Source organism: Chiloscyllium punctatum, chromosome 48 (assembly GCF_047496795.1).
Source record: "Chiloscyllium punctatum isolate Juve2018m chromosome 48, sChiPun1.3, whole genome shotgun sequence".
NCBI classification, from domain to species: domain Eukaryota; kingdom Metazoa; phylum Chordata; class Chondrichthyes; order Orectolobiformes; family Hemiscylliidae; genus Chiloscyllium; species Chiloscyllium punctatum.
Window position 1 is genome coordinate 41,297,036 of NC_092786.1, and position 23,346 is coordinate 41,320,381.

At 39.5% G+C, this 23,346-nt stretch overlaps 1 protein-coding gene across 2 annotated transcripts in view; it reads left to right on the top strand.

Annotated features, from left to right (window-relative positions):
• galk2 (galactokinase 2) overlaps window positions 1-23,346 on the top strand; it is a 119,106-nt gene that overhangs the window by 2,117 nt on the left and 93,643 nt on the right. For both annotated transcript variants that reach the window (XM_072565049.1, XM_072565048.1), the window contains exons 2-4: window positions 4,460-4,548; window positions 10,182-10,305; window positions 20,259-20,349. In XM_072565049.1, the coding sequence (XP_072421150.1) occupies window positions 4,460-4,548; window positions 10,182-10,305; window positions 20,259-20,349 (304 nt within the window). The remainder of the gene's footprint in view (window positions 1-4,459; window positions 4,549-10,181; window positions 10,306-20,258; window positions 20,350-23,346) is intronic.

The following is a 23,346-nucleotide window of genomic DNA, read 5'->3' on the forward strand; positions in this document are numbered from 1 at the left end:
CATTCCATTCTGATCTTGTCTCATTTGGCCCACATCCCTCTTAACCCTTCTTATTCATGTACCCATCTAGATGCCTTTTAAATGTTGTAATTGTATTTACCGCCACCACTTCCTCTGACAGCTTGTTCCATCCACACTCTAAGGATCTTTTTAAATTTTTCACTTCTCACATTTAACCTATCTCCTCTAGTTTGGACTCCCCCACCCTAGGAAAAAAAGCTATTCACCCTATCATGATCTTATAAACCTCAGTCTCCATGCTCCAGGGAAAATAGCCCCAGCCTATTCAGCCTCATCCTATAATTCAAACTCTCTGGTCCTCGTAATGTTCTTGTAAATCTTTTCTGCACCCTCTCAAGTTTAGCAACAACCTTCATATAGGGCAACCAGAATTGTACACAGTATTCTAAAAAATGCCTAATCAATGTCCTGTACAGTTGTAATGTGATGTCCTAACTTTATATCAATGCACTTACCAATAAAGGCAGGCATATCCAATGCCTTCTGCACCATCCTGTCTACCTGTGACTCTACTTTCAAGAAACTATGCACCTGTATCCCTGGGTCTCTGTTCGGCAACAGTCCCCAAGACCCTACCATTGGTTGTGTAAGTATGCCCTGGTTTACCTTACCAAAATGCCAACACATCTCAATTCACTAAATTAAACTCCACCTGCCACACTCTGGCCCATTGGCCCATCTGATCAAGGTCCCTTTGTACTCTGAAATAATCTTCACTGACCACTACACCACCTACTTTGGTGTCACCTGCAAACTTACTAACCATATCTCCTAAACAAAGCTGAATTGCTCCAACTCAGGCAACATCCCGATGAAATTCTTCCTCACCCTTTGCAGTGCAATCAAATCTGGTGATCAGAACTGCACATAGTACTTAAGATGTGGCCTAACTAACACTATGTACAGCTTAATCTTAACCTCCTTGCTGTTGTATTCATCACCTTGTTTAGTAAAGGCAAGTATTATGCTGCTTTAGTCATCTTATCTGCCTGTGTTGCCTTCATGGATCCATGGATATGCACTCCATAATCTCTCTGATCCTGTAATCCTTTGAACCCGACAATTCAAAGTCATCTACTTTTCCTTATTAGTCTTCCCAAATGCATTGCCTCTCACATTTTTTAATCAACATCATTGGGTTGTTTCACACCTGGTACAGGTGGAACTTGAACTGGAGCTTCCTGGCTCAGAGGTAGGCTCCCTACAATAGCCACGCCCCACCTCACTTTTATTTAATAGTCATAGAGATGTACAGCATGGAAACAGACCCTATTTGGTCAGGCTCAATTTGAAATGCCGTGTCGAGGCTGTGTGTTCTTCAGAGATGCTGCTTCTCATGATTATTCCCCTAGATTAATTTGGGGGAATGCAATCCATGTGTAATACTCTATTTACATCTCATTGTTTTGCACTAATTTTAATGCATTAGCATCTATCATGTGAAAGCAGAACATAAAATGAATGAGACTGTAGGATTGCTTGAGATGTTCAACTGTAAAGAAGTTGCAGAAGAATGTTCCCAGTCTCATGGATGGCAATATTCCAGTTCAAAATTGTTTCAATAAGTTAATTAGGCATGTGTAAATACAAGAAAATATATTGAATTAAAAATTTAAAAGGTATAAATATGTACAAGAGAAATTGCACTTTCACTGCTGCATCATTTAAACATACTAATGATGGTATCAATTGACTATACTTTCACTCCTTCTCATCCAATGTCGGCTTAGATTAAATATCTCCATAAGGAAGGGCCTGTGTCTGAAGTGATTGGACCTGAACTTATTGAAATCCTCTTCCAAGATTTTTGTCATTTATAAATGGTGCAGAAATTCTGGGATGTAATTATCTGCATCTACGCCACAATTTGCTGTGACTTTTGTGATGCCTTGTGAATAGATCCTTGGTGAAATAGTTGAATAACAAATTAACGTGGCTCTGTCCCCATTAAAATCAATGGTGAGACTAGAGTAAAAAAGACTTAATTCTGGCATGAACAAGTCTGGCAATTGTCTTTCTATAACTGCCCTCAAAAAGGTAGTGGACTGATGTCTTGAGGGAATTCCTGTGTTTAATCCTCACGAGGAAGGAACAGTAAAATAAGTAAACTGGTATGGAGACTTGTAGGGTTACTTGGAAGTTTTGCTGCTCCCTTGTGTCTTCTGCCCTTGAATATGTTTGGTGGTAGAATTACTATTGCAGAAACATTGGCAAAATATTTGTTAAACGATCGATGAACAAGCAGCACTGAGAGAAATGGTATGGATACAAAATATTATTACGGAAATGTCCAAGGTTGGGAAAATAAGTATTCCAAGGTACAGAAACTTTAAAAAGACAGACGGGATGGAAAAGGAGGAGTGACTATGATAGTTGAGGATGACCAATGGATAGAAACAAGAAAGGGTTTTGGCTGAAAATCCGCAAGCAAAATCTGTGGTGACTGGAGCTTAGGAATCACAGGGATTAGTAAACTCCAGTGGTAGTACTGTATAGAGGGCCCCCACCAGTTAGATGTACCATTGAACAAAGCATTAAGAAATTAGAATTGGAGTTGGTGACAAAGGCAATGTAATAACAATGGGAGACTATAATCCCTCCATAGAGTGGTCAAGTTAGTAAACTGCTTTGTGGCATGTTCCTAGAATTGTTAGACCAACAAGAAATAATCAATTTTAGATCTTACACTGTGGGAATGAGCAGGCTTAATTGTTTACCTTATGGTAAAGTATCCTTTAAGGGGATTAAGGTACGTTGAATACAATATTATGCTTTGAATGGACAGCAAAGTGCTTCAATTGTTGGTACTGCTGTCTCTCAGTGCCAAGGACCTGGGTGACTGTGTAGAGTTGGCAAGTTCTCCCTGTGTCTCCGTGGGTTTTCGCTGGATGCTCTTGCTTCCTCCCACAGTCCAAAGTTGTGCATGTTAGGTGGCTTACTTTTCTTGCACTAAATTGTCCGTAGTGTCTAGGTATGTGCAGGCTAGGTGGATTAGCCATGGTAAATACAGAGTTATGGGGTAGAGTGGGGGTATGGATGGGATGCTCTTTGGAGGGTTGGTGTGGACTTGATGGGCCAAATAGCCTCTTTCAGCACTGTGGGGATTCTAAGTGATGGAGACCAGTTCCAAACATGTATCTTAAAGCCACTTACTCAAGTATCAGGAGAGAACTGGCTAAGGATAGATTAAAAGAGAGGGTAAGGATAGATTAAAGAGGCTTATAATATTGCAATGAATTGTAAGCCTGAGGATATATAGTAATTTAGAAACCAGCAAAGGGTGGTTAAAAGTTGATAAAGGAAAGAAATAGAAACATGACAGTAATCTAATCAGGAATATAAAAGCAGTAGTAAGAGGTTTGGCAAGTATATAAAAAGTTGGATGATAGTGACTAAAATATGTGTTGATCTATTTGAGGCAGAGACAGGACAAACTACCCAAGGAGAATGAAGAAATATGAGAGACTTTGAACAAATACCTGTTTGCCTTGACAGTAGGAGATTAAAATTAAGTCTTAGAAACAGACGATATCCAAGGGGCGAAAAAGACTGAGGAACCTGTGTTAATATATATCAACAGAGAAACAGAATTGGAGAAACTTAAAGGTTTAAAAGCTGACAAACCCAGGTTCTGATAGCTGCTATGGAGGTCTGACACAGTCTTAACAGCTGTGAGTCTCTTTTTAATTTTCATTAAAAATGGTGTTCGTAGCCTAGTTGACCAATTCTTGAGCCAAAAACACCAGTCCTGCAGTTATGATAGTGGGGTTTTGGTATTTTGCAAGCCTTATTCCCATAGATGCATATCCAGCCCTTAAATACAGTACATTAACGATATTTGCTTCAACTATTCTTAGCACTTGTAGGGTGGATAAGTTTCCTTCCATTCCTGATGGACTTATGAAAAATCTTATGACTTATCAGAATTAAATGGGGTTTCTGTTTCCATGAGAAATTGCCATTGGTACTTTTCATCCAAGCTTTGTACCTCAGTGCAACACTATAAGTACAGTATTTGCTGTTTCAAGGATTTTTGCAATAATTTAGTATATTCATCCTGGAGAGATGCGACAAAACTCTCAGCCACCCAGTACAATTGTTCTGGTAAATGCTTTCCACAGCATTAGAAACCAAAACAACATCCTTTCAACAGAAAAACCTTGGTGTTCTTCATGGGTGTAGGTCTGCAAATACCGATTTCTGGGCTAAATGACAACAGGTGACTAAGAATGAGTTCAAGTGGAGCATGCCTTTGATTAAAAGTTTTGAGTTCTGTATCATTTCTGTACTTTTTTTATTTGTGCTCATCATTTGATATTGATAACTTTATTTAAAGTTTGAGGGTGAGCGATTATTCTTAAATTTCAGGTAGGTGATTTTCTTCCTCTGGTGTAATGCAGGAATCATTTACACTTTATATTCAATTTTGTTTCTTCAGGTTTACGAAACTAAAAGATGCATTTATATCTAAATATGGTGCCCCACCTGCATTTTATGCACGAGCTCCAGGACGAGTCAATTTAATTGGTATGTTAATGAAGTTAGAAGGTACTCTGGATTATTTTCCATAAAGGTGTTCCTTTAATTCTGGTGTTACTTTGCGATAGGGTTACCTCTAGCCAATTTAGTCATCTGTTTTAGTTTAAAATTGTACATTTCAACTTCAGTATTCTAAGGCAATATATTTCAATAACTTTCTGTATGGACTGTCTGTGGAAGTTGATGACCAATTTTGCCACATCGGTATGTAATGTTGTAAGTAATATAGAAATTGTTAATATTAAAATAAATAGACTTCATTATGACCTGCTTCTGCATTTTCATTGTCTCAGTTACATTCATGCATTCAGTCAGGAGTGTGATTTGACTTATTTAAGGGAGATACAGTGCAGCTCTGTAGCCACATATTTCTGTGGCTTTTTGAGGCTTTTTTTTTGACAAAATAAATCAAACTTTTGGTTTTATTCAAAGGATGCTTAAGACAACATTGGTGACTAGCTTAATAGTCAAGCAGTGACGAAACAAGTAGAAGAGATGTAATCATTAATTCAACATTGCTTCGATTTCAAAAACAAAATCTCTGGAGAGAACAGCGAAGTTAACATTTTGATTTAGAACTTACCATTGAAATTGAAAGAATAAACATCTTTTAAATAGGCACTCAGGAATGAGAAGGAAAAGCAAAAATAAACTGGAATAGTAAGCATGGAAAAAATGACCTGTCATACACTTAAAGGGCATGTTGATCTTAATTTCTTCCAGCCTTAACTTTAGTTTGCACTTAAATAATAAAACAGAACTAGACATTGTGAATTGAGTTTGTTCAGTGAGATGAGTTTGTGCAGGAAGTCAACAATTGCCGGATCCAACATTGGTGGAGGAATCTGCACCTTCATCTTTTATCTTTGGTGGTTGGTGTTGTTCTCTGCAGATTACAGGATCCTGCACCATTTTCCCTGTTTATCCTGAGTTAGATTTGACAAATGTCTTTAATGCTACATCTATTTAGCGTGTTCTCTGTTTCCTATCTTTTTCCTATTGCCTCATTTTTAATATTCATTTCCTGATTCTCTTCACATCACAGGTCAATTTATCAATACTTGATGTATGTCCTTGTTTCTTCCTCTTGTCTATGTTTTGGTTACTATTTAAATGTTAATTTTTTCATACCAATATATGCACTAATATTAATGACTGCTCTCTCCACAGATACCATTGTGCTCCCTGAATGTTTACTGCAGTTTACATTTTTGTTTTAGATTTCTCGTAGTTTTTTGATCTCCCAAAATGTTGCATTTCAACACTGCGAACTTATTTCTTTAAAGAAATTTCTACAGATTGATAAGAGATAACTGGACAGATCATAGTGTGCGTGAGCCTTGATGAAAGTGCAGGCTCAAGTCTTTTATGAAAATGAATGATTTAACCTGCTATTAAGTGCAAAAAAAGTAAGGCAACAAACTTGAAATGGAAAATGACCTTAGTTAGAACCATAAAAGTTGGTTAGAGTTTATAGAAATACCTTAGTTTCAAAACTTTGCATTTGCCATAAATGCAAAGCTAAATGATGCAAAACAATCTACTTGCTTACCTTATATTAGCTGGAATTGGCAGGACTGTACTGTTGTGTCAGGCTTAGTCAGTCTGCCAAACCATTTCCCAGCACATGCTGTTTAAAAGGAAATATTTTGAAAGAACTAGGGAGCCAAAGTAAACAAAACAGTTAATGAAACTTGTTGGAAATGGTTGACACCGGTAGCTTGTCTGACCAGTATATATTTTTAATAAATTATTACTTAAAATGACATATGTGTTAAGTGTAGAGAATGTAGTGAAATACTTAATAGGTGATAAGAAAGAATTGCATCTGTCCAGTTCTTTTCATAACCTCAGGTTCTTTTAAAGCATTTTACAGCCAATTAAATACATTTTAAAGTGTGTTTTTTGTTGTATTGTAAGGGAAGATGACAGTTCGTACACAGCACTGTCCGACAGACAATGATGAGAGAAATGATCAGATAGTCATGGTCATTGAGGGTTGACCATCAGTTGTGATACTAGAACACCTCCCCTGTATGCCAGTATTATTTCTTATGAGAATCTTTGCAGCCTGACATAGATGTGACCTTAGTTTAACCTGTCAATACCTTTAACAAACCATTGCTCTCACGATGTGGCCTCCTCTATATTGGGGAGACAGGCTGCCTACTTGCGGAACGTTTCAGAGAACACTTCTGGGACACCCGGACCAACCAACCCAACCACCCCGTAGCTCAACACTTCAACTCCTCCGTCGCCAGACCATGGCAACACGACGGTTGGAGGAAGAGCGTCTCATCTTCTGCCTGGGAACCCTCCAACCACAAGGGATGAACTCAGATTTCTCCAGTTTCCTCATTTCCCCTCCCCCCACCTTGTCTCAGTCAAATCCCTCGAACTCAGCACCGCCTTCCTAACCTGCAATCTTCTTCCTGACCTCTCCGTCCCCACCCCCATTCCAGCCTATCACCCTCACCTTGACCTCCCTCCACCTATCGCATTCCCAACGTCCCTCCCCCAAGTCGCTCCTCCCTACCTTTTATCTTAGCCTGCTTGGCACAATTTCCTCATTCCTGAAGAAGGGCTCATGCCCGAAACGTCGATTCTCCTGTTCCTTGGATGCTGCCTGACCTGCGCTTTTCCAGCAACACATTTTCAGCTCTGATCTCCAGCATCTGCAGTCCTCACTTTCTCCCCATTGCTCTCATGGTGCTGCGCTAAAATATCAGCTTGAGGTGTGTGTTTAGGCCCTGGAATGTGTTTTGACCTCTATGAATCTGAGGTCTGGGTGTTAGCATTGAGTTAACATTAAAAACATTACATGCTGAATTAAATAAAACTTTGTTTCACACATTTAACATTAACTTTAAATTGATGTACCATTGATTCTTTACAAGAGAGCCTTTAAACTGTTTATGATTGTGTTGAAGGCTATAATACATTGTAAATTCTCAAGAAGGACATTCTGCATTCCATTTATTTAAGAGAGTCAGATGGTCACAAATAACTTTGATTCATCATGACAATTGAGATGAATAGATTTAAGCACTATTATCTGCAATATGCAGTACTATGTGTATAAAGCTAATTGAAGGACCAATATTTCAAATTAGAACAATATATGCAACGTTTGTGAAGGTTTGTAGCTCAGGTTGAGGTTTAGGGTGTAGTTTTGCTCGCTGAGCTGTAGGTTTGATATCCAGGCGTTCATTACCTGGCTAGGTAACATTATCAGTGGCGACCTCCAAGTGAAGCAAAGCTGTTGTCTCCTGCTTTCTATTTATATGTTTGTCCTGGATGGGGTTCCTAGGGTTTGTGGTGATGTCATTTCCTGTTTGTTTTCTGAGGGGTTGATAGATGGTATCAAGATCTATGTGTTTGTTTTTGGTGCTGTGGTTGGAGTGCCAGGCCTCTAGGAATTCTCTGGCATGTCTTTGCTTAGCCTTTCCCAGGATAGGTGTGTTGTCCCAGTCGAAATGGTGGTTTTTGTCCTCCGTGTGTAGGGCTACGAGGGAGAGAGGGTCGTGTCTTTTTGTGGCTAGCTGGTGCTCGTGTATCCTGGTGGCTAACTTTCTTCCTGTTTGTCCTACGTAGTGTTTGTGGCAGTCCTTGCATGGAATTTTGTAGACGACGTTGGTTTTGTCCATGGGCTGTACTGGGTCTTGTTGTTAGTTTTTGTTTGAGAGTGTTGGTGGGTTTGTGTGCTACTAGGATTCCGAGGGGTCTTAGTAGTCTGGCTGTCATGTCTGAAACTTTTTTGATGTATGGTAAGGTGGTTAGGGTTTCTGGCTGTGTTTGGTCTGCTTGTCATGGTTTGTTCTTGAGGAATCTGCAGACTGTATTTTTTGAGTATCCGTTCTTCTTGAATACGTTGTATAGTTGGTTCTCCTCTGTTTTCCGAAGTTCGTCTGTGCTGCAGTGTGAGGTGACTGTTTGGAATAGTGTTCTGATACAGTTTCGTTTGTGTGTGTTGGGATGATTGCTGGTGTAGTTAAGTATTTGGTCAGTGTTTGTCGGTTTTCTGTATACGCAAGTTTGTAGTTTCCTATTGTCCGTTCTTTCGACTGTGACGTCCAGGAGTGCGAGTTTGTTGTACAATCCATGGACAAAACCAACGTTGTGTACAAAATTCCATGCAAGGACTGCCACAAACAGTAATTAGGACAAACAGGAAGAACGTTGGCCACCAGGATACACGAGCACCAGCTAGCCACAAAAAGACACGACCCTCTCTCCCTCGTAGCCCTACACAAGGAGGAAAAAAACCCACCATTTCGACTGGGACAACACATCTATCCTGGGACAGGCTAAGCAAAGACATGCCAGAGAATTCCTAGAGGCCTGGTACTCCAACCACAATGCCATAAACAAACACATAGATCTAGATACCATCTATCAACCCCTCAGAAAACGAACAGGAAATGACATCACCACAATCCCCAGGAACCCCATCCAGGACAAACATATAAGTAGAAAGCAGGAGACAACAGCTTTGCTTCATTTGGAGGTCGCCACTGATGATGTTACCTAGCCAGGTAATGAAATGTCTGGATATCAAACCTACAGCTCAGCGAGCAAACCTACACCCTAGAACAATATATACTCAGAGTAGGATGTTTTGGTTATAATCCAGTTGTTGTTGGTGATAACAGTTAAAATAGAGTTCCCTTTACCATTCAAACAATAATTTCGTGAGCGGTATTTTGGCTCAGTGGTTAGTACTGCTGCATCAATGCACCAGGGACCCACGTTCAATTCCAGTTTTGGGTGACTGTCTGTGTGGAGTTTGCACATTCTCTCTGTGTCTGTGTGGGTTTCCTTCAGGTACCCCAGTTTCCTCCCATGGTCCAAAAATGTGCAGGTTAGGTGAATTGGCCATGCTGAATTGCCCATCGTGTTGAGGGTTGTGTCAGCTAGGTGTGTTAGAAGAAAATGTTTAAGTAAAATGATAGGGGAATGGGTTTTCAGAGGGTCAGTGTGGACTTGTTGGGCCAAATGGCCTGTTTCCACACTGTAGCTATTCTTTAAATGAATAAGTACAGCTATACTGTTTTATACGTAGAGAATGCAGGTTTGATTTCTTGTTTGGTATCTATTGAATAATTTCACTTTAAGTGGTATTATTGCATTTCCATGCCAGGAAGGTATGAATCAGCAACAAATTGAAATAAATTAATAGCTGAATAAAGTTCATTGTGTGGAATGGGTAGCAGAGGATATGGTTGTAGATATTTTCAGAGATATTATTACATTCCTCTGCAGGTGGGATTTGAATCTTGACCTCCTGGCTCAGTGGTAAGGACATTACCATTGCACCACAAGAGCCCAAAGATGCTGTTGTATATATGGAACTTCATACTCCATTATGGCGCAATATTGACAGAAAATAGAGAAAATTGAGCTGAGAAAATATTCCCTTTCAATATTATTCAGTAACTAATGGAGTCCAGTCAGTCTAGATGCCATACTTGGAAACCTTTGTTTTGAATACATATGTGAAATCATGCTTTACATAACTTCTTAACTATCTATTTTAGTAACTTTATAAAATTTAAAATGTACCTATCCACTTAAAAGCATGCATGAATAAAAATAATTTGAGTCATTTATATCTTTTTCAGGTGAACACATTGATTACTGTGGTTATGCTGTGCTTCCAATGGCTTTGGAACAAGATATCTTGGCAGCTGTCACACCAACACAAACAAACCTCATCCAGCTGGCAAACACTAACCCCGTATACCTGTAAGCAATTTAATTTGAATTAGAAGTTAAAGAGAACTGTAGCAGCTTACATTCCACTTTCCTAATGACCCATTATGTTACTGAAAAGTCTTGATGGTGCTAAACTCTAATTTCTGTGAAGTTATGTTTGAAGTTAACATTTTACAATTTTCTTCTTTTAAGTCTTTTAAAGTAGTTAGCAAGTGGGTGTGCTACAAGTTGTTCAACCTTTGTAAGAACTCATTACTAATCAAATGATATTGGAATAAATGCTAAAGGAGACTGGGGATTTATCCATGAAAGGGGGAAAGCAATGGAGACAGGCTACCTTGGATTGCTGTTTGGTATCTGATAGGTAGGTACGGGTCAGTCTGTTATAACATGCGTTCGTTAACACAAATTCACTATAACATGATTGACGAATTGGGGACACTTTGTAAAGTGTGAAATTTTAAAGCATGTATTGGTTATAAAGTGATTCTGGCCCTATTAATTTAAATAGTGCTGTTATTACTTATCATATGGGATTGCACGAGAACGGAACTACTACATTATGTAAAAATAAGTCACCAGGTACCTTTTAACTTGGAAATTGTGTGTGGTATGGAAAAAAATTATAAGAAATTCTAAATTCTAAAATTGATCTTTGGGATGAAGTGAAAAGGGTAATTTACATTGTTTATTAGTTAAGGAGTATATTAAAGGTAAGCAAAAGATTACAGATGATGGAGATTTGAAATAAAAACGAAGTGCTGGAGAAGTTCAATGGGTCCGGCAGCATAAGACTTTAAGAATTGGGGCAGAAGTAGGCCTTTTAGCCTAAAGAGCCTTCTCTGCCATTCAATGAGAACATGGCTGAGCTGATGATCCTCACCTGCACTTTTCTGCCTTTTCCCCATAACCTTTGATCCCCTTACTGACTAAAAATCTGTCTATCCCAACTTTGAATATTCTTAACAATCCAGCTTCTACAGCAGTAAAGAATTTCAAAGATTTGAGCGGGAAGATTCTTCCACTGGCAACCCCATATTCCCAGATTGTGTACTCTGGTCTTGGATCTCTCATAAGGAAATAACCCCTCCATACCTAGCCTGTCAAACCCCCTAAGAATCTTGAATATTTTAATATGTTATTCTAAACTCCACTGGGTATAGGCCCAACCTACTCAACGTGTAATCATGTGACAGTCCCTCCATGCCTAGGATCAACCTCGTGTACCTTCTCTGGACTGCTTCCAATACTGGTACAGCTTAGATAAAAGGACCTCTTTTTAAGTTCTGGTCCAACTAATGCCTTGTATAGTTTCAAAAAATCCTTTCAATTTTTATACTCCATTCCCTTTGAAATAAAGGCCACCTTCCCATTGCCTTCCCTATTACCTGCTGATCTTGGATGCTTGCTTTGCATAAGGACTCCTAAATCTCCCTGTGCTGCAGCTTCTGCAGTCTTTCTCTATTTAAATCATATCATCCTCTCTATTCTTTCTGCCAAAGTGGATAATCTCACATTTTCCCACATTATACTCCATCTGCCAAGTTTTTGTCCACTCACTTAACCTGTGTAGATTGTCTTCCCACCTATTCTTGAGCCATCCATAAATTAGGTGATAGTACATTCACTTCCCTTATTCATCATTAATTATATATTGTAACTAATTGTGCCGAAGAGAAAGTGAGGACCGTGAATGCTGGAGATCAGATTTGAAAAGTGTGGTGCTGAAAAAGCACAGCAGGTCAGGCCCAAAACATAGACTTTCCTGCTCCTCAGATGCTGCCTGACCTGCTGTGCTTTTCCAGTGCCAGACTTTTCAACAATAATTGTGGCTGTAGCACAGGTCCTTCTGACACTCTGCTCGCTACAGTTACTATCCTGAAAATGTGTCTCTTATCCCAGCTGTCGTTCATTATTTAGTAAATCCTCTATCCAAACTAACATACTACCGCAAGCACATGCACTTTTAACTTCTTAAGTAGTTTACATATGCTAATACCTTCTGGAAATCAAAATGTATTACATCCTCTGTTTCTCCTTTATTTATTTGTTTAATGCTTTGAGTCTCAAATGCTCTTCTCTGGAACTCATCTCAAACTTGTAACATTAACTCCACATCTGTCTGCAAAGATGCTGCCACATCTGCTGGGTTTCTCTAGGACTGTCTGTTTTTATTTTAAATTAATTGTTTTGATTTGTTCGTATATATTGTCTACTGACAGATCTCCAAGGTTTCTCTGGTACCTCAAGACCAATTCTACACATTAAGAATGTAAGTTTTGCAACATGTCTGCCAACAGAGAGATGCCAAAAGGCAATGCCAAATTAAGCTTGAGAGCCAGACCAACCACAATGACACCTGTCATTTGTGGCAAGGCTTACATGACATAATGGGCTACAAAGTGAAGTCATATAAAAGTGCAAACAACAATACATCCCTAACCGATGAGCACAATGCATTCTACACCTGCTTTGAACAGAAGGTCAGTGAAACAATGTCACCTGTCCCAACAGCCATGGGTGCACCTGGACCCATGGTAACTGCTGCAGACATTAGATTGGGCTTCATGAGAGTGAAGCCATGGAAAGCGACTGGCCTGGATGGAGTCCTTGGCTGTGCACTCAGATCCATTTACAAATTTTCTGATGACACCACCGTTGTAGGTTGGATCTCAAACAACGATGCAACAGAGGACAGGAAAGAGGTTGAATACTTGGCAGCATGGTGTAAAGGCAACAATCTCTCCATCAATGTCAGCGATTCATAGGAGCTGGTCATTGACTTCAGGAAACAGAATGGATTGCTCAGCCCTGTCAGCTTCAGTGGAGATGGATGAGAGCGCCAAGTTCCTGGGAGAGGTGATCACCAACACCTGGTCCACCCATTCTGATACAATGGTCAAGAAAGCACAACACCAAGTACTTCCTCAGGAGGATAAGGAAATTTAGCATGTCCACAAAGATTCTTACTAATCTTTATAGTTGCACAATTGAAAGCATCCTATCTGGATGAATCACAGCATGCTATGGTAACTGCTGATCTTCATTAACACAGTCCAGTCCATCATGCAAACCAGTCTTCCACCCATTCACTCCATCTATACTTCCTGCTGCTTCGGGAAAGCAACCAACATAATCATAGGCCCTCCTACCTCGGCTATACTGTCTTCCATCCTCATCCATTGGGGAAACGTTTGAATACACATATGAACAGTTTCAAGAACACCTTCCCTGCTGTTATCAGACTTTTGAATGGACCTCTCAAAATTTATTGTTGATCTCTCTCTTTCTCTGCGCCTGTTACATTGTATTCTGCACTTTGTTCTACTACTCTGATGAACTTTGTATTGTGCAATATGCCTGTAGAGCATGCAAAACAACACTTTTCACTGTATCTTGGTACATGTCAACAATAAATCAAACTAAATCAAATCAAAATAATATCCAAAGCAGTCTTTGTTTTTATAAATACTGAATAGAAAACAATGCTTAACTGGGCTCTTCTGTTTAGAATACAAATGCATTTAAATGGTTTTAAAATGCAATTTATTGTGTTTGCCTGAGTTTCTATCTCCTACTGCTGCTGTTTCTAGTAATCACTGCCAGAGATCTCACCAGATGCTAAGGGTATAGGTAACAAAATAGCATACACTTTCTGAATCAAAAGTGTCCATAGATACTAATTATCTTATTGCTTTGCAGTTTGTTCAAATCAATCTATAACTGGTATTTTATAAATTTTACTCTTACCTGCTAAACTAGTTTTAACGTTATGACAAGATAACTGAATTGAAAACTGTGATAAATGAATTTACCTTATCTCTATAGGTTTCATAATTAGCATACTTGCAATGTGGGTTAAGAGTACAAGGTGTGAAATGCATGAAGATTATCAAGAAATGTATCAGTTGGATTTTGAATGGGGACATCATTATGGTTCAAAATATCAGTATTGGTATCTAAGGCAAAGAGCAAAATAGGGCAAGGAAAAACAGTTGGCAGATAAGAATCCCATTTTGGGTTTTAAATTTGCTGAAGGTTTTGATTGCTAGAATACTTGATTCACTGAGGGGCATAGTTATGTTGACACTTTTGAAAGGAAGGCTGTAATTTATGGAGATACACATGTCGCTTAATCCAATGACCAAGCCAAACTAGGAACCATAGATTGACCCATTTGAAATGTATTTGTTCACGATAAACGTCGATTTTAAAAATGGATATTCTCAGATTATATCATAAAACCATAAGACGTAGGAGCAGAAATTAGGCCATTCAGCCTGTCGAGTCTGCTCCACCATTCAATCACGGCTGATAAGCTTTCCAACTCCATTCTCCCTATAACCCTTGATCGCCTTGATACTCAAGAACCTATCTTTCTCAATGTTAAATATACTCAGTGACCTGGCCTCCACAGCCTCCTGTGGCAATGAATTCCAAAGATTCACCTCTCTCCTGCTGAAGACATTTCTTGTTATCTGTGTCTTGAAAAGTCTTCCCTTTACTCTAAGGCTATGCTCTTGGATCCTAGTCTCGCCTACCAATGGAAACATCTTCCCAGCATCTACTCTGTCCAGGCCATTCAGTGTTTTGCATGTTTCCATTAGATTTCCCCTCATCCTTTTAAACTCTATCAAGTATAAACCTACACTCCTCAAACGTTCCTCATTTTTGTGAACCTCCTCTGAACACGCTGCAAGGCCAGTACACCCTTCCTGAGATATGGGGCACAAAAACTGTGCACAATACTCCAAATGTGGTCTGACCAGAACCTTATAGAGCTTCAGAAGTACGTCCCTGCTCTTATATTCGTGTTTTCTCAAAATAAATGCCGTCACTGCGTTTGCCTTCCTAACTACTGACTCAGCTTGCAGGTTTACCTTCAGAGAATCCAGGACTGGAACTCCCAAGTCTCTCTGCACTTCAGACTTCTGAAGTTTCTCTGCAGTTTGAAAATAGTCCATGCCTCTATTCTTCCTACCAAAGTGCGTGACCTTGCACTTTCCCATGTTGTACTCCATCTGCCACTACTTTGCCCATGCTCCTAAGCTGTCCAATTCTTTCTGCAGCCTCCTTAACTCCTCAATGCTACCTTTACCTCTACCTATCTTTATATTGTCTGCACACTTAGCCAGAATGCCATCAGTGTTTTCATCTATATCGTTAATGTGTAAAGTGAAAAGTTGCCCCAATACTGAGCCTTGTGGTAAACCTTTTGTCACCAGCTGCCATTCGTGAGAAGGATCCTTTTATCCCCACTCTCTGCTTTCTGCCAGGTTCTATCCATGCTACAACCTTGCCTCTGAGCAGCGTACATTACAGTCTTTGACCAAAGAGAAATAGATTTTACCTTTGAGGCAGTGAAGTCACTTCTAGTGGAGATTTGTAAGGTAATGTGTTCAGGAATAAAGAGCAAAAGAAAGATTTGCATTTATACAGAGCCTTTCATGACATCAGCATGCCTCAAAGAATGTTACAGACAATTAAATACTTTTTGAAGTTTGAAGGGCCTGGTTGTAATGTGGGAAGAAGGGCAGTTATTTAATTCTCGCTAGGAGAGAGATACCTGTGGTTCCATGAACCATGTTTGGCTAATTATTTTCCTGGTATCTTAATTCAAAGTAATTTCCATTTTCCTATCACCCCTGGGCTCACTGACCTATATTGGTTGTGGTCAAGCAACATTTGATTAAAAAATTCCCATTTTTGTATTTGAACCCATCCATGGCTTCTCTCCTCCATATCTCTGTCATCTTAGGGACGGCACGGTGGTTAAGTGGTTAGCACTGCTGCCTCACAGCACCAGGGACCCAGGTTTGATTCCTGCCTTGGGTGACTGTCTGTGTAGAGTTTGCACATTCTCCCCAAATCTGAGTGGGTTTCCTCCCACAATCCAAAGATGTGCAGGTCAGGTGAATTGGCCATGCTAAATTGCCCATAGTGTTAGGTGTATTAGTCAGGGTAAATATAGGGTAGGAGAATGGGTCTGGGTGGGTTACTCTTCGCAGGGTCAGTGTGGACACCTTGGGCTGAAGGACCTGTTTGCATACTGTAGGGAATCTAATCTCCTCCAATCTCTCAAGTCTCCGAGATGCCATGCATCCCAAATTGTATTTGCTATGCATGTGCACTGTGGAGGTGCATTGATGGATATTCTAGCTTTCAGGAAAGATTTTTAAACCAAGACAAATCTGTCCTGATCAGTCAGGGCAACATTAAAAGATTTTTTTCCTTATTCACCGTAGTCGGATTATCTTTTGTGGTCGGGTGGGAAATTGGCTGTGCACATGACTGCTATGTTATGACAATTGTGGTTCATTCATCATGATGAAATCATTTTGAAACATAGCTTTGGCACAGATGCTATTTAATTGTGTCCTTATTTTGTATTGTCTGGTACCTTTAGTATTTTTTGTATTTAATCATTTGAACATTTAATTTGCTGATGAGTTATTATTTGAACCTGTCATGATCTTAGGCCAGCAGAAATATGATCTTTTAGAGGTATCATCTGTTTTAAAAAGTTGACTATATCAATGCACAATTGATCTTAACAACTTAGTATTAGTTACCAAAGTCCAAGAGGACCAGAGAGGCTGCTATCTGAGTCAAGAGAGATGGCTGCTGATGAATTTACCTGAGGGTTGTCACACCTCAGGCAAGGGCTGAGGTTGAGAAGGTGGGGCCTTCATTGGGATTTTAGGGGGAAGGGGATGTGAACCCATGCTGTTGGAGTCACTGTGCATTGCAAACCAGCAGTCCAGAATACTCAGCTAATTTACTTCTGCTTGATTTTAATAATAACTGATTAAACACTAAATATCTGAATGGAGCCAAACATATTGTGCTTTGCAATTTCCTCACATGCTCATGATGTTGTGTTAGGTTGTATCCTGATGTGATAATTGGAAGTCTTTTGATTCTAGGGTATGGATAGAGACCTTTTAGATTAGTTGGGAAAGTTAATCTGTTTCTTTGGACAACAGGGAAGAGGTGGAATGTAAATTGGTCTCTTATCAATTTCCTCAAAAGGAATCTAGTTTTCTTCAAAAGAAAACTAACCCTTGAAAAATTAGAAAGGAATATTTGCTATATTTCTGTGCTTGTTTCAAAGTCCATTGGGATTTCAAAAGCTAAATGTCCAGCTGTAAAACGTTATATCAAGTTGATTACATAAGGCCTGTATTGCTGTCTGCCACAGCCACTGGGGATCTATTTTAAAATGTCTTCAATTAAACTTGCAGTTCACAAAATACATTGGTGGATTTTCTTTTGGAACTTTGAAGCTGCAGTATACAGGGATTTAGGGTCCTTGTGCATCAATCATAAAAAGTTCATCCAAGTTCAATGGGTCATGGGGAAGGCAAATAGAATGTTCACCTTTATTTCAAAGGAAATGAAGTATAAAAATAAGGAGATCTTCCTAAAACAACATAACACACTAGTCAGACCACAGCTGGAATACTGTGAACAGTTTTGCATCTCTTAACTAAGATGAGATACACCAACATTGAAGAAGGTTTACCAGGTTGATTCTTATGAGGAGAGGTTGAGTAGATTGGACTTATACTCACTGGAGTTTATATGAACAAGAGGAGACCTTATTGAACATACATGATTCATGAGGGTTTAACAGGTTAGATGCAGAGATGTTGTTTCTGCTTTGAGAAAGTCTAGGACCAGAGGGCACAATCTCAGAATAAGGGATTGCCCACAAACAGGAGGAATCTTTTCTCTCAAGAGGTGGTAGATCTGTGAAATTCTTTACTGCAGAGGGCTGTGATGATTTTTAATTATTAAGGAAGTCAATGGTAATGGGTTTAAAGCAATAAAGATGTTTTGAGGATTATTAAATCAGCCATTATCTCATTGAATAATGAAGTGAACTTGGAGCAATGATTGTCCTACTTTTGCTCCTATGTCTTATGGTCTTAACTGAAAACAAGAATGCTGAAAATCACAGTGGGTCAGGCAACATCCGTGGAGAGAGAGCAAGCTAACGTTTTAAGTCAAATGACTTCTTCAGAGTTGACATGAAATATGGAGGGGGCAATATTTATGCAGTAGTGTGGGGGTGATGTGCTTGGGTGGAGAAAGGGTGCTGATACTGCGGATTAAGTGGTTGGAATGTAAGAATGACAGAACAATGGTATGTCCAGCTGCCAAACTGGAAAGAACAGGTGGTCCCACTGGAGTGGGAGAGGGGAGAGAGAGGATATGGTGACAGCAAATGCAACAAGTAAAGCTAAAAGAAAGGGAAGGAATGGGAGTGAGTTCACAATCTAAAGGTGTTGAACACAATAAATGTTAAGTCCAAAAGGTTGTAAAGTGCCTATCTAGTCTGATGACGAGATGCTGTTCCTCCAATTTGTGCTGTGATTTGCTGGAGCTTTGCAGCATGCCGAGGACACACAACCTCAATGGCATCACTACTTTCTTTGTGGATTTAAAGGGATTCAGGCAGGATGCTGTGTTGAAATGACCGGCTATGGGAGGGTTGGGATCATGCTAATGCATCGACCGGAGGTGTTCTGCAAAGCTGTTGTCCAGTCTGCATTTGGTTTCTACAAAGTAGGGTAGGCCACATTCGTACTGTGAATGCAGTAGACCAGATTGGAGGAGGTACAGGTGAAATGCTGCTTCATCTGGAAAGATAGTCTAGGCCCTTAAATGGTGAGCAGGGAACAGATGAAGGGGCAGATATTGCAGCTTCTGTAGTTACATGGGAAGGGAGGATGGTGAAGGTGTTCTGTTGGAGTTGTCTGAAATGGCAGAGAATGATCCTTTGAATGCAGAGGCTGTTGGGATGAAACGTGAGGACAAGGGGCACCCAATCACGTTGTGTGTGATGGGAAGGGGCAAGCCTAAAAGCATGGATGATAAGTCGGATGCGTTTGATGGACCTGTCCATCACAGTGGGTGGGAAACCATGGTTTTATAAGAAAGAAGTCATGTCAGCAGTGCTGACTTGGAAGGTGGCATCATCCGAACAGATGTGACCTAGGCAAACAAACTGGGAGAATGGGATGGAATTCCTACAGGATGTGGGGCATGAAGAGCTGTAGTGAAGGTAGCTATGGGAGTTGATAGCTTTGTAGTGAAAGACAATGGATAGTCTATCCCCTGAAATGGAGATGGTAACGTTAAGGAAAGGCAGGAAAGTGGAAGAGATGGAACATGTGAAAATTATAGAGGTGGAAATTCGAGGCAAAAGTATCAAATTTTTCAGGGTCCAGGCAGGAGCATGAAGCAGCACTGAAACTGTTGTCGATGGACAGTAAGAAGAGTTGTGGGAGGGGGACAGTGTTTGACAAGAACAAGGATTGTTCCACATATCCCATTAAAAAGGCAGGCATAACTGGGATCCATGCGGGTCCCCATAGCCACTCCTTTGACTTGGCAGAATTGAGATGAATTGAAAGAGAAATTGTTCAGTGAGAGAACAAGTTCAGCTGAGCCAAGTAGGAGAGTAGTGGTTCATTGGGGTTGTTCAGGCCTCTGGTCAAGGAAGTGGCCAAGAACTCTCGGACCATCCTGGTGGAGATATAGAGGGTTTGGGCATGGATGAAGAAGAGGCAGTTAGGGCCAGACAGCTGGAAATTATTAATATGGTGGAGGGCATCAGATGAATCGTGGATGTAGGTGGGTCTGGACAAGTGGAGAGAGGATGGAGTTAAACAGGAGGAAATGAACTTGCTGGGGCAGGAACAGGCTGATTCACTGGGCCTACCGGGACAGTCTGGTTTGTGGATTTTGGGAAGAAGGTAGAAGCAGGCTGTCTGGGGTTGGGTGACTATCAGATTGGAGGCAGTGGAGGGGGGGGGGGAAATCTCCAGAGGTAATGAAGTTAGTGACAGTCCTGGCAACAATGGCTTGTATTATGGAAAGTGCATTAACAACCTTTGCTGCAAAGCAGTAGATGGCAGCAGTTAGCTATTTCTTTACGACATAGTTCTCACACAAATATTTCTTTATCACTATAGGGACTATCATGTTCACATAAGTGAGATCCATATTGAGACAGCGAAACCTCAATGGCATCACTACTTTCTTTGTGGATTTAAAGGGATTCAGGTAATGTAAAACAATTATTTCTCTGTATAAGTTAATGACTCCATACTGATGAGCAGTGTTCTACTTGTACTCACCGGTGAATGCAAACAATCTCATACCAATATTTTGAATCAAAGTAGGGATGTTTTTCTGGTGTCCAGGCCGACATTTATCCCTTCCTTAACATCACCAAAATAGAGTTTTTAATCTCTATCACAATTTTGTAAGAGTTGAAGTTTGCAGAGTGAGGGAGGTGGGAGATTGGTCAGAAAAGTAATAGAATAGTCTTGTATGGAAGTGGCAAAATGTTTGAGAATTTTTAGCAATGGTACAGGCATGAGGTTTAGTGAAAATACCTGTATGTTAATTATTAGTGGGATGACAGGCTGAGCAAAAAGTAATTTGAGCTTCTATTATGTTCAACATTCATGCAAATACAACTGTATTTTCCTCACCCTTATATCTTTGACCCTTCCACAGTCTTTAAATTGTCAGACTGCATATTCAACATCCAATGTCAGAGGAGCAGAACTTTCTCATGGTAAAGTATTGACAGGACAGAAAATGTTGTCTCTAGTTGCAAATGCAAACCTCATTTAGTCGGTAGAAGACCAAGGATAGCAGCAACAAAGGAAGCATACAGAGAATAATATTTCAGAGGATTCTCAGTTGGGGCTCCTCTTTCTTTAAAGATGGACATAAATACCCTGGACTTTGCGTCACGATAGTGAAATATGTTGAAAGCACTAAGCTAGAAGATATAACAAATCATCGTGCTCTGTGAAAGGCTGTGAGTAGATACAGAAACGTCAAGAGAATGAGGAGAAAGTGGAAGACTTAATATAGAGAAAATGCTAAATAATATATTTTGCAAGTAGAAAAAGAAGTTGTAAAGTTTTAAATGGAACACACTGGTCATTAAAGGTGTTGAATTTACACACTACCTTAATTATGCTGTAACTGGAATACTGTACACAGCATTGGAAACTTTTTAAAAGAAAGAGAGAAGATGCAACATGGCCTTTTTATGATTTTTTGGAATAGGGTAAATAGTGAGGTTGTTTCTATTGGCTAGTGTTTAATCCCTTATTACAAAGAATTTTTGAAACAGAGTTTTGATATTTTGAGAATGAATAGCATTGTTGCTTGACATCGTGTTGAACAGGAAGTTTGGATTGGACTGGATGATCTTTTGGGAGAAAATAAATCACCTGATGGGCCAAATGGTCTGTTTCTATTTTCTTTAATTCAGTGGAAATATGATTGTTAACACCATTATGCCTTGAACTACACAGTCATATAACCACTACACTGTGAAAACAGGTTTTTTAGCCCATTGAGTCCAGACCGAGCTTCCAAAAAGCATCTCAACCAGACCACCCCTTACAATATCCCTGTAACCCTGCATTTCCTATGGCTAACCCACCTAGCCTATACATTCCTGGACACTATGGGGCAATTTAGCGTGGCCAAGCCACCTAACCTGCACATCTTTGAACTGTGGGAGGAAACCAGAGCACCTGGAAGAAAGCCAGACATGAGGATAACGTGCAAACTCCACACAGTTGCTCGAGAGTGGAAATGAACCAAGGTCCCTGGTGTTGTGAAGCAGCAGTGCTAACCACTGAGCTCCTGTTTAATCTTTACTGTATCCTTAAATTCAGTAGTTATTTCCACAAACTAGTCAGAATCCATGACAATGATATTATGATTCATGATTTGCCTCATCATGGGATTTGTTGGAAACATTTTATTTGTTTTAAGACTAAACAAAAACATGTTTGTTGTGGAGATGCATTGATAACTACTATGTGCAGTGAAATGAGAAATCCCAGTAATGAAAAGTAAATATAAAACACATCTGCTGAAGTGAGTACTTGATGGTTGTCAGTACTACAGAATTCTGTACTATAAATTAAAGACTGTTGAAAATCCCAAGGTTACATTTTCCAAAATTTATTTCAATTATTTTGGTAATGTTTTAGAGTACAATAGCCCTTTTTTCACAGATGGTCAAAAATTTGATTCTCTATTTTACTGAGATTTTAGTCTTGTATTTGTTTTAAATCAGGATAGGTTTGGAAATAATTTCCTTGAAATGGTTTGTTGAACAAGCAAACAGACAAACAAACAATCATGCAGAAAGAAATGCTGTCTAACTAGGAATGACATCTCAAAGCAATACCATTGTTTAGGTCATAGATTCTCAAGCGGAGTGTGACCTGGGTACCAGGCAAAGTTTATTTCTTTGCACAGATCGGCCGATTTGTATTATAAAATTTGTAGGTAGCACTGCCAAGTGATAAACAGAACACATCATTCAACATTGTGATAAATACATAGCTCTTCAATGCATTTGATGAAATTGCTATTTACAGGAACTAGATGCAAAGTGATTCTTAATTAAACCAAAATTTCAAGTATAGATGTATGTATGTGTGGTAGCCTGGACAAGGGAATGCATTGGAAATATGGAATGGGAAAAGTGGTTGGGATGGCATCAGGGATAGTGTAACGCGGATGTGGATGATAAGTGAAGAAGGAGTAATTGAGAGATGTGATAGTACAAGGATGATCAAACAGGGATGAAAGGAATGGAAAGTATGGAATGAGAGGGGAAATGGCCTAAGGATGAGAGTTTAACAGAGTATTGTGATAATGACGATACAAATTTTAACACAAATGTTTTTCAGGTCTCTGTGAATATAAGAATATTTGTAACTGTGAAGATGTACTCAATAAAAGCTTGTCTTTTAAGTACAATCAGATTTGTATAAAGCACCTTTAAAATTTTTTAGAACAAAACCTCTGGGTAGTAATATCAGTACAAATAAAGTTAAAAATCAAACAACAGCAGGTTATCGTCCAACAGGTTTATTTTGAAGTACTAGCTTTCAGACCACTGCTCCTTCATCAGGTAGCTGTGGAGCAGGATCATAAGACACAGAATTTATAGCAAAAGATCTGTGTCATGCAACTGAAACTGAGATCTTTTGCTATAAATTCTGTGCCTTATGA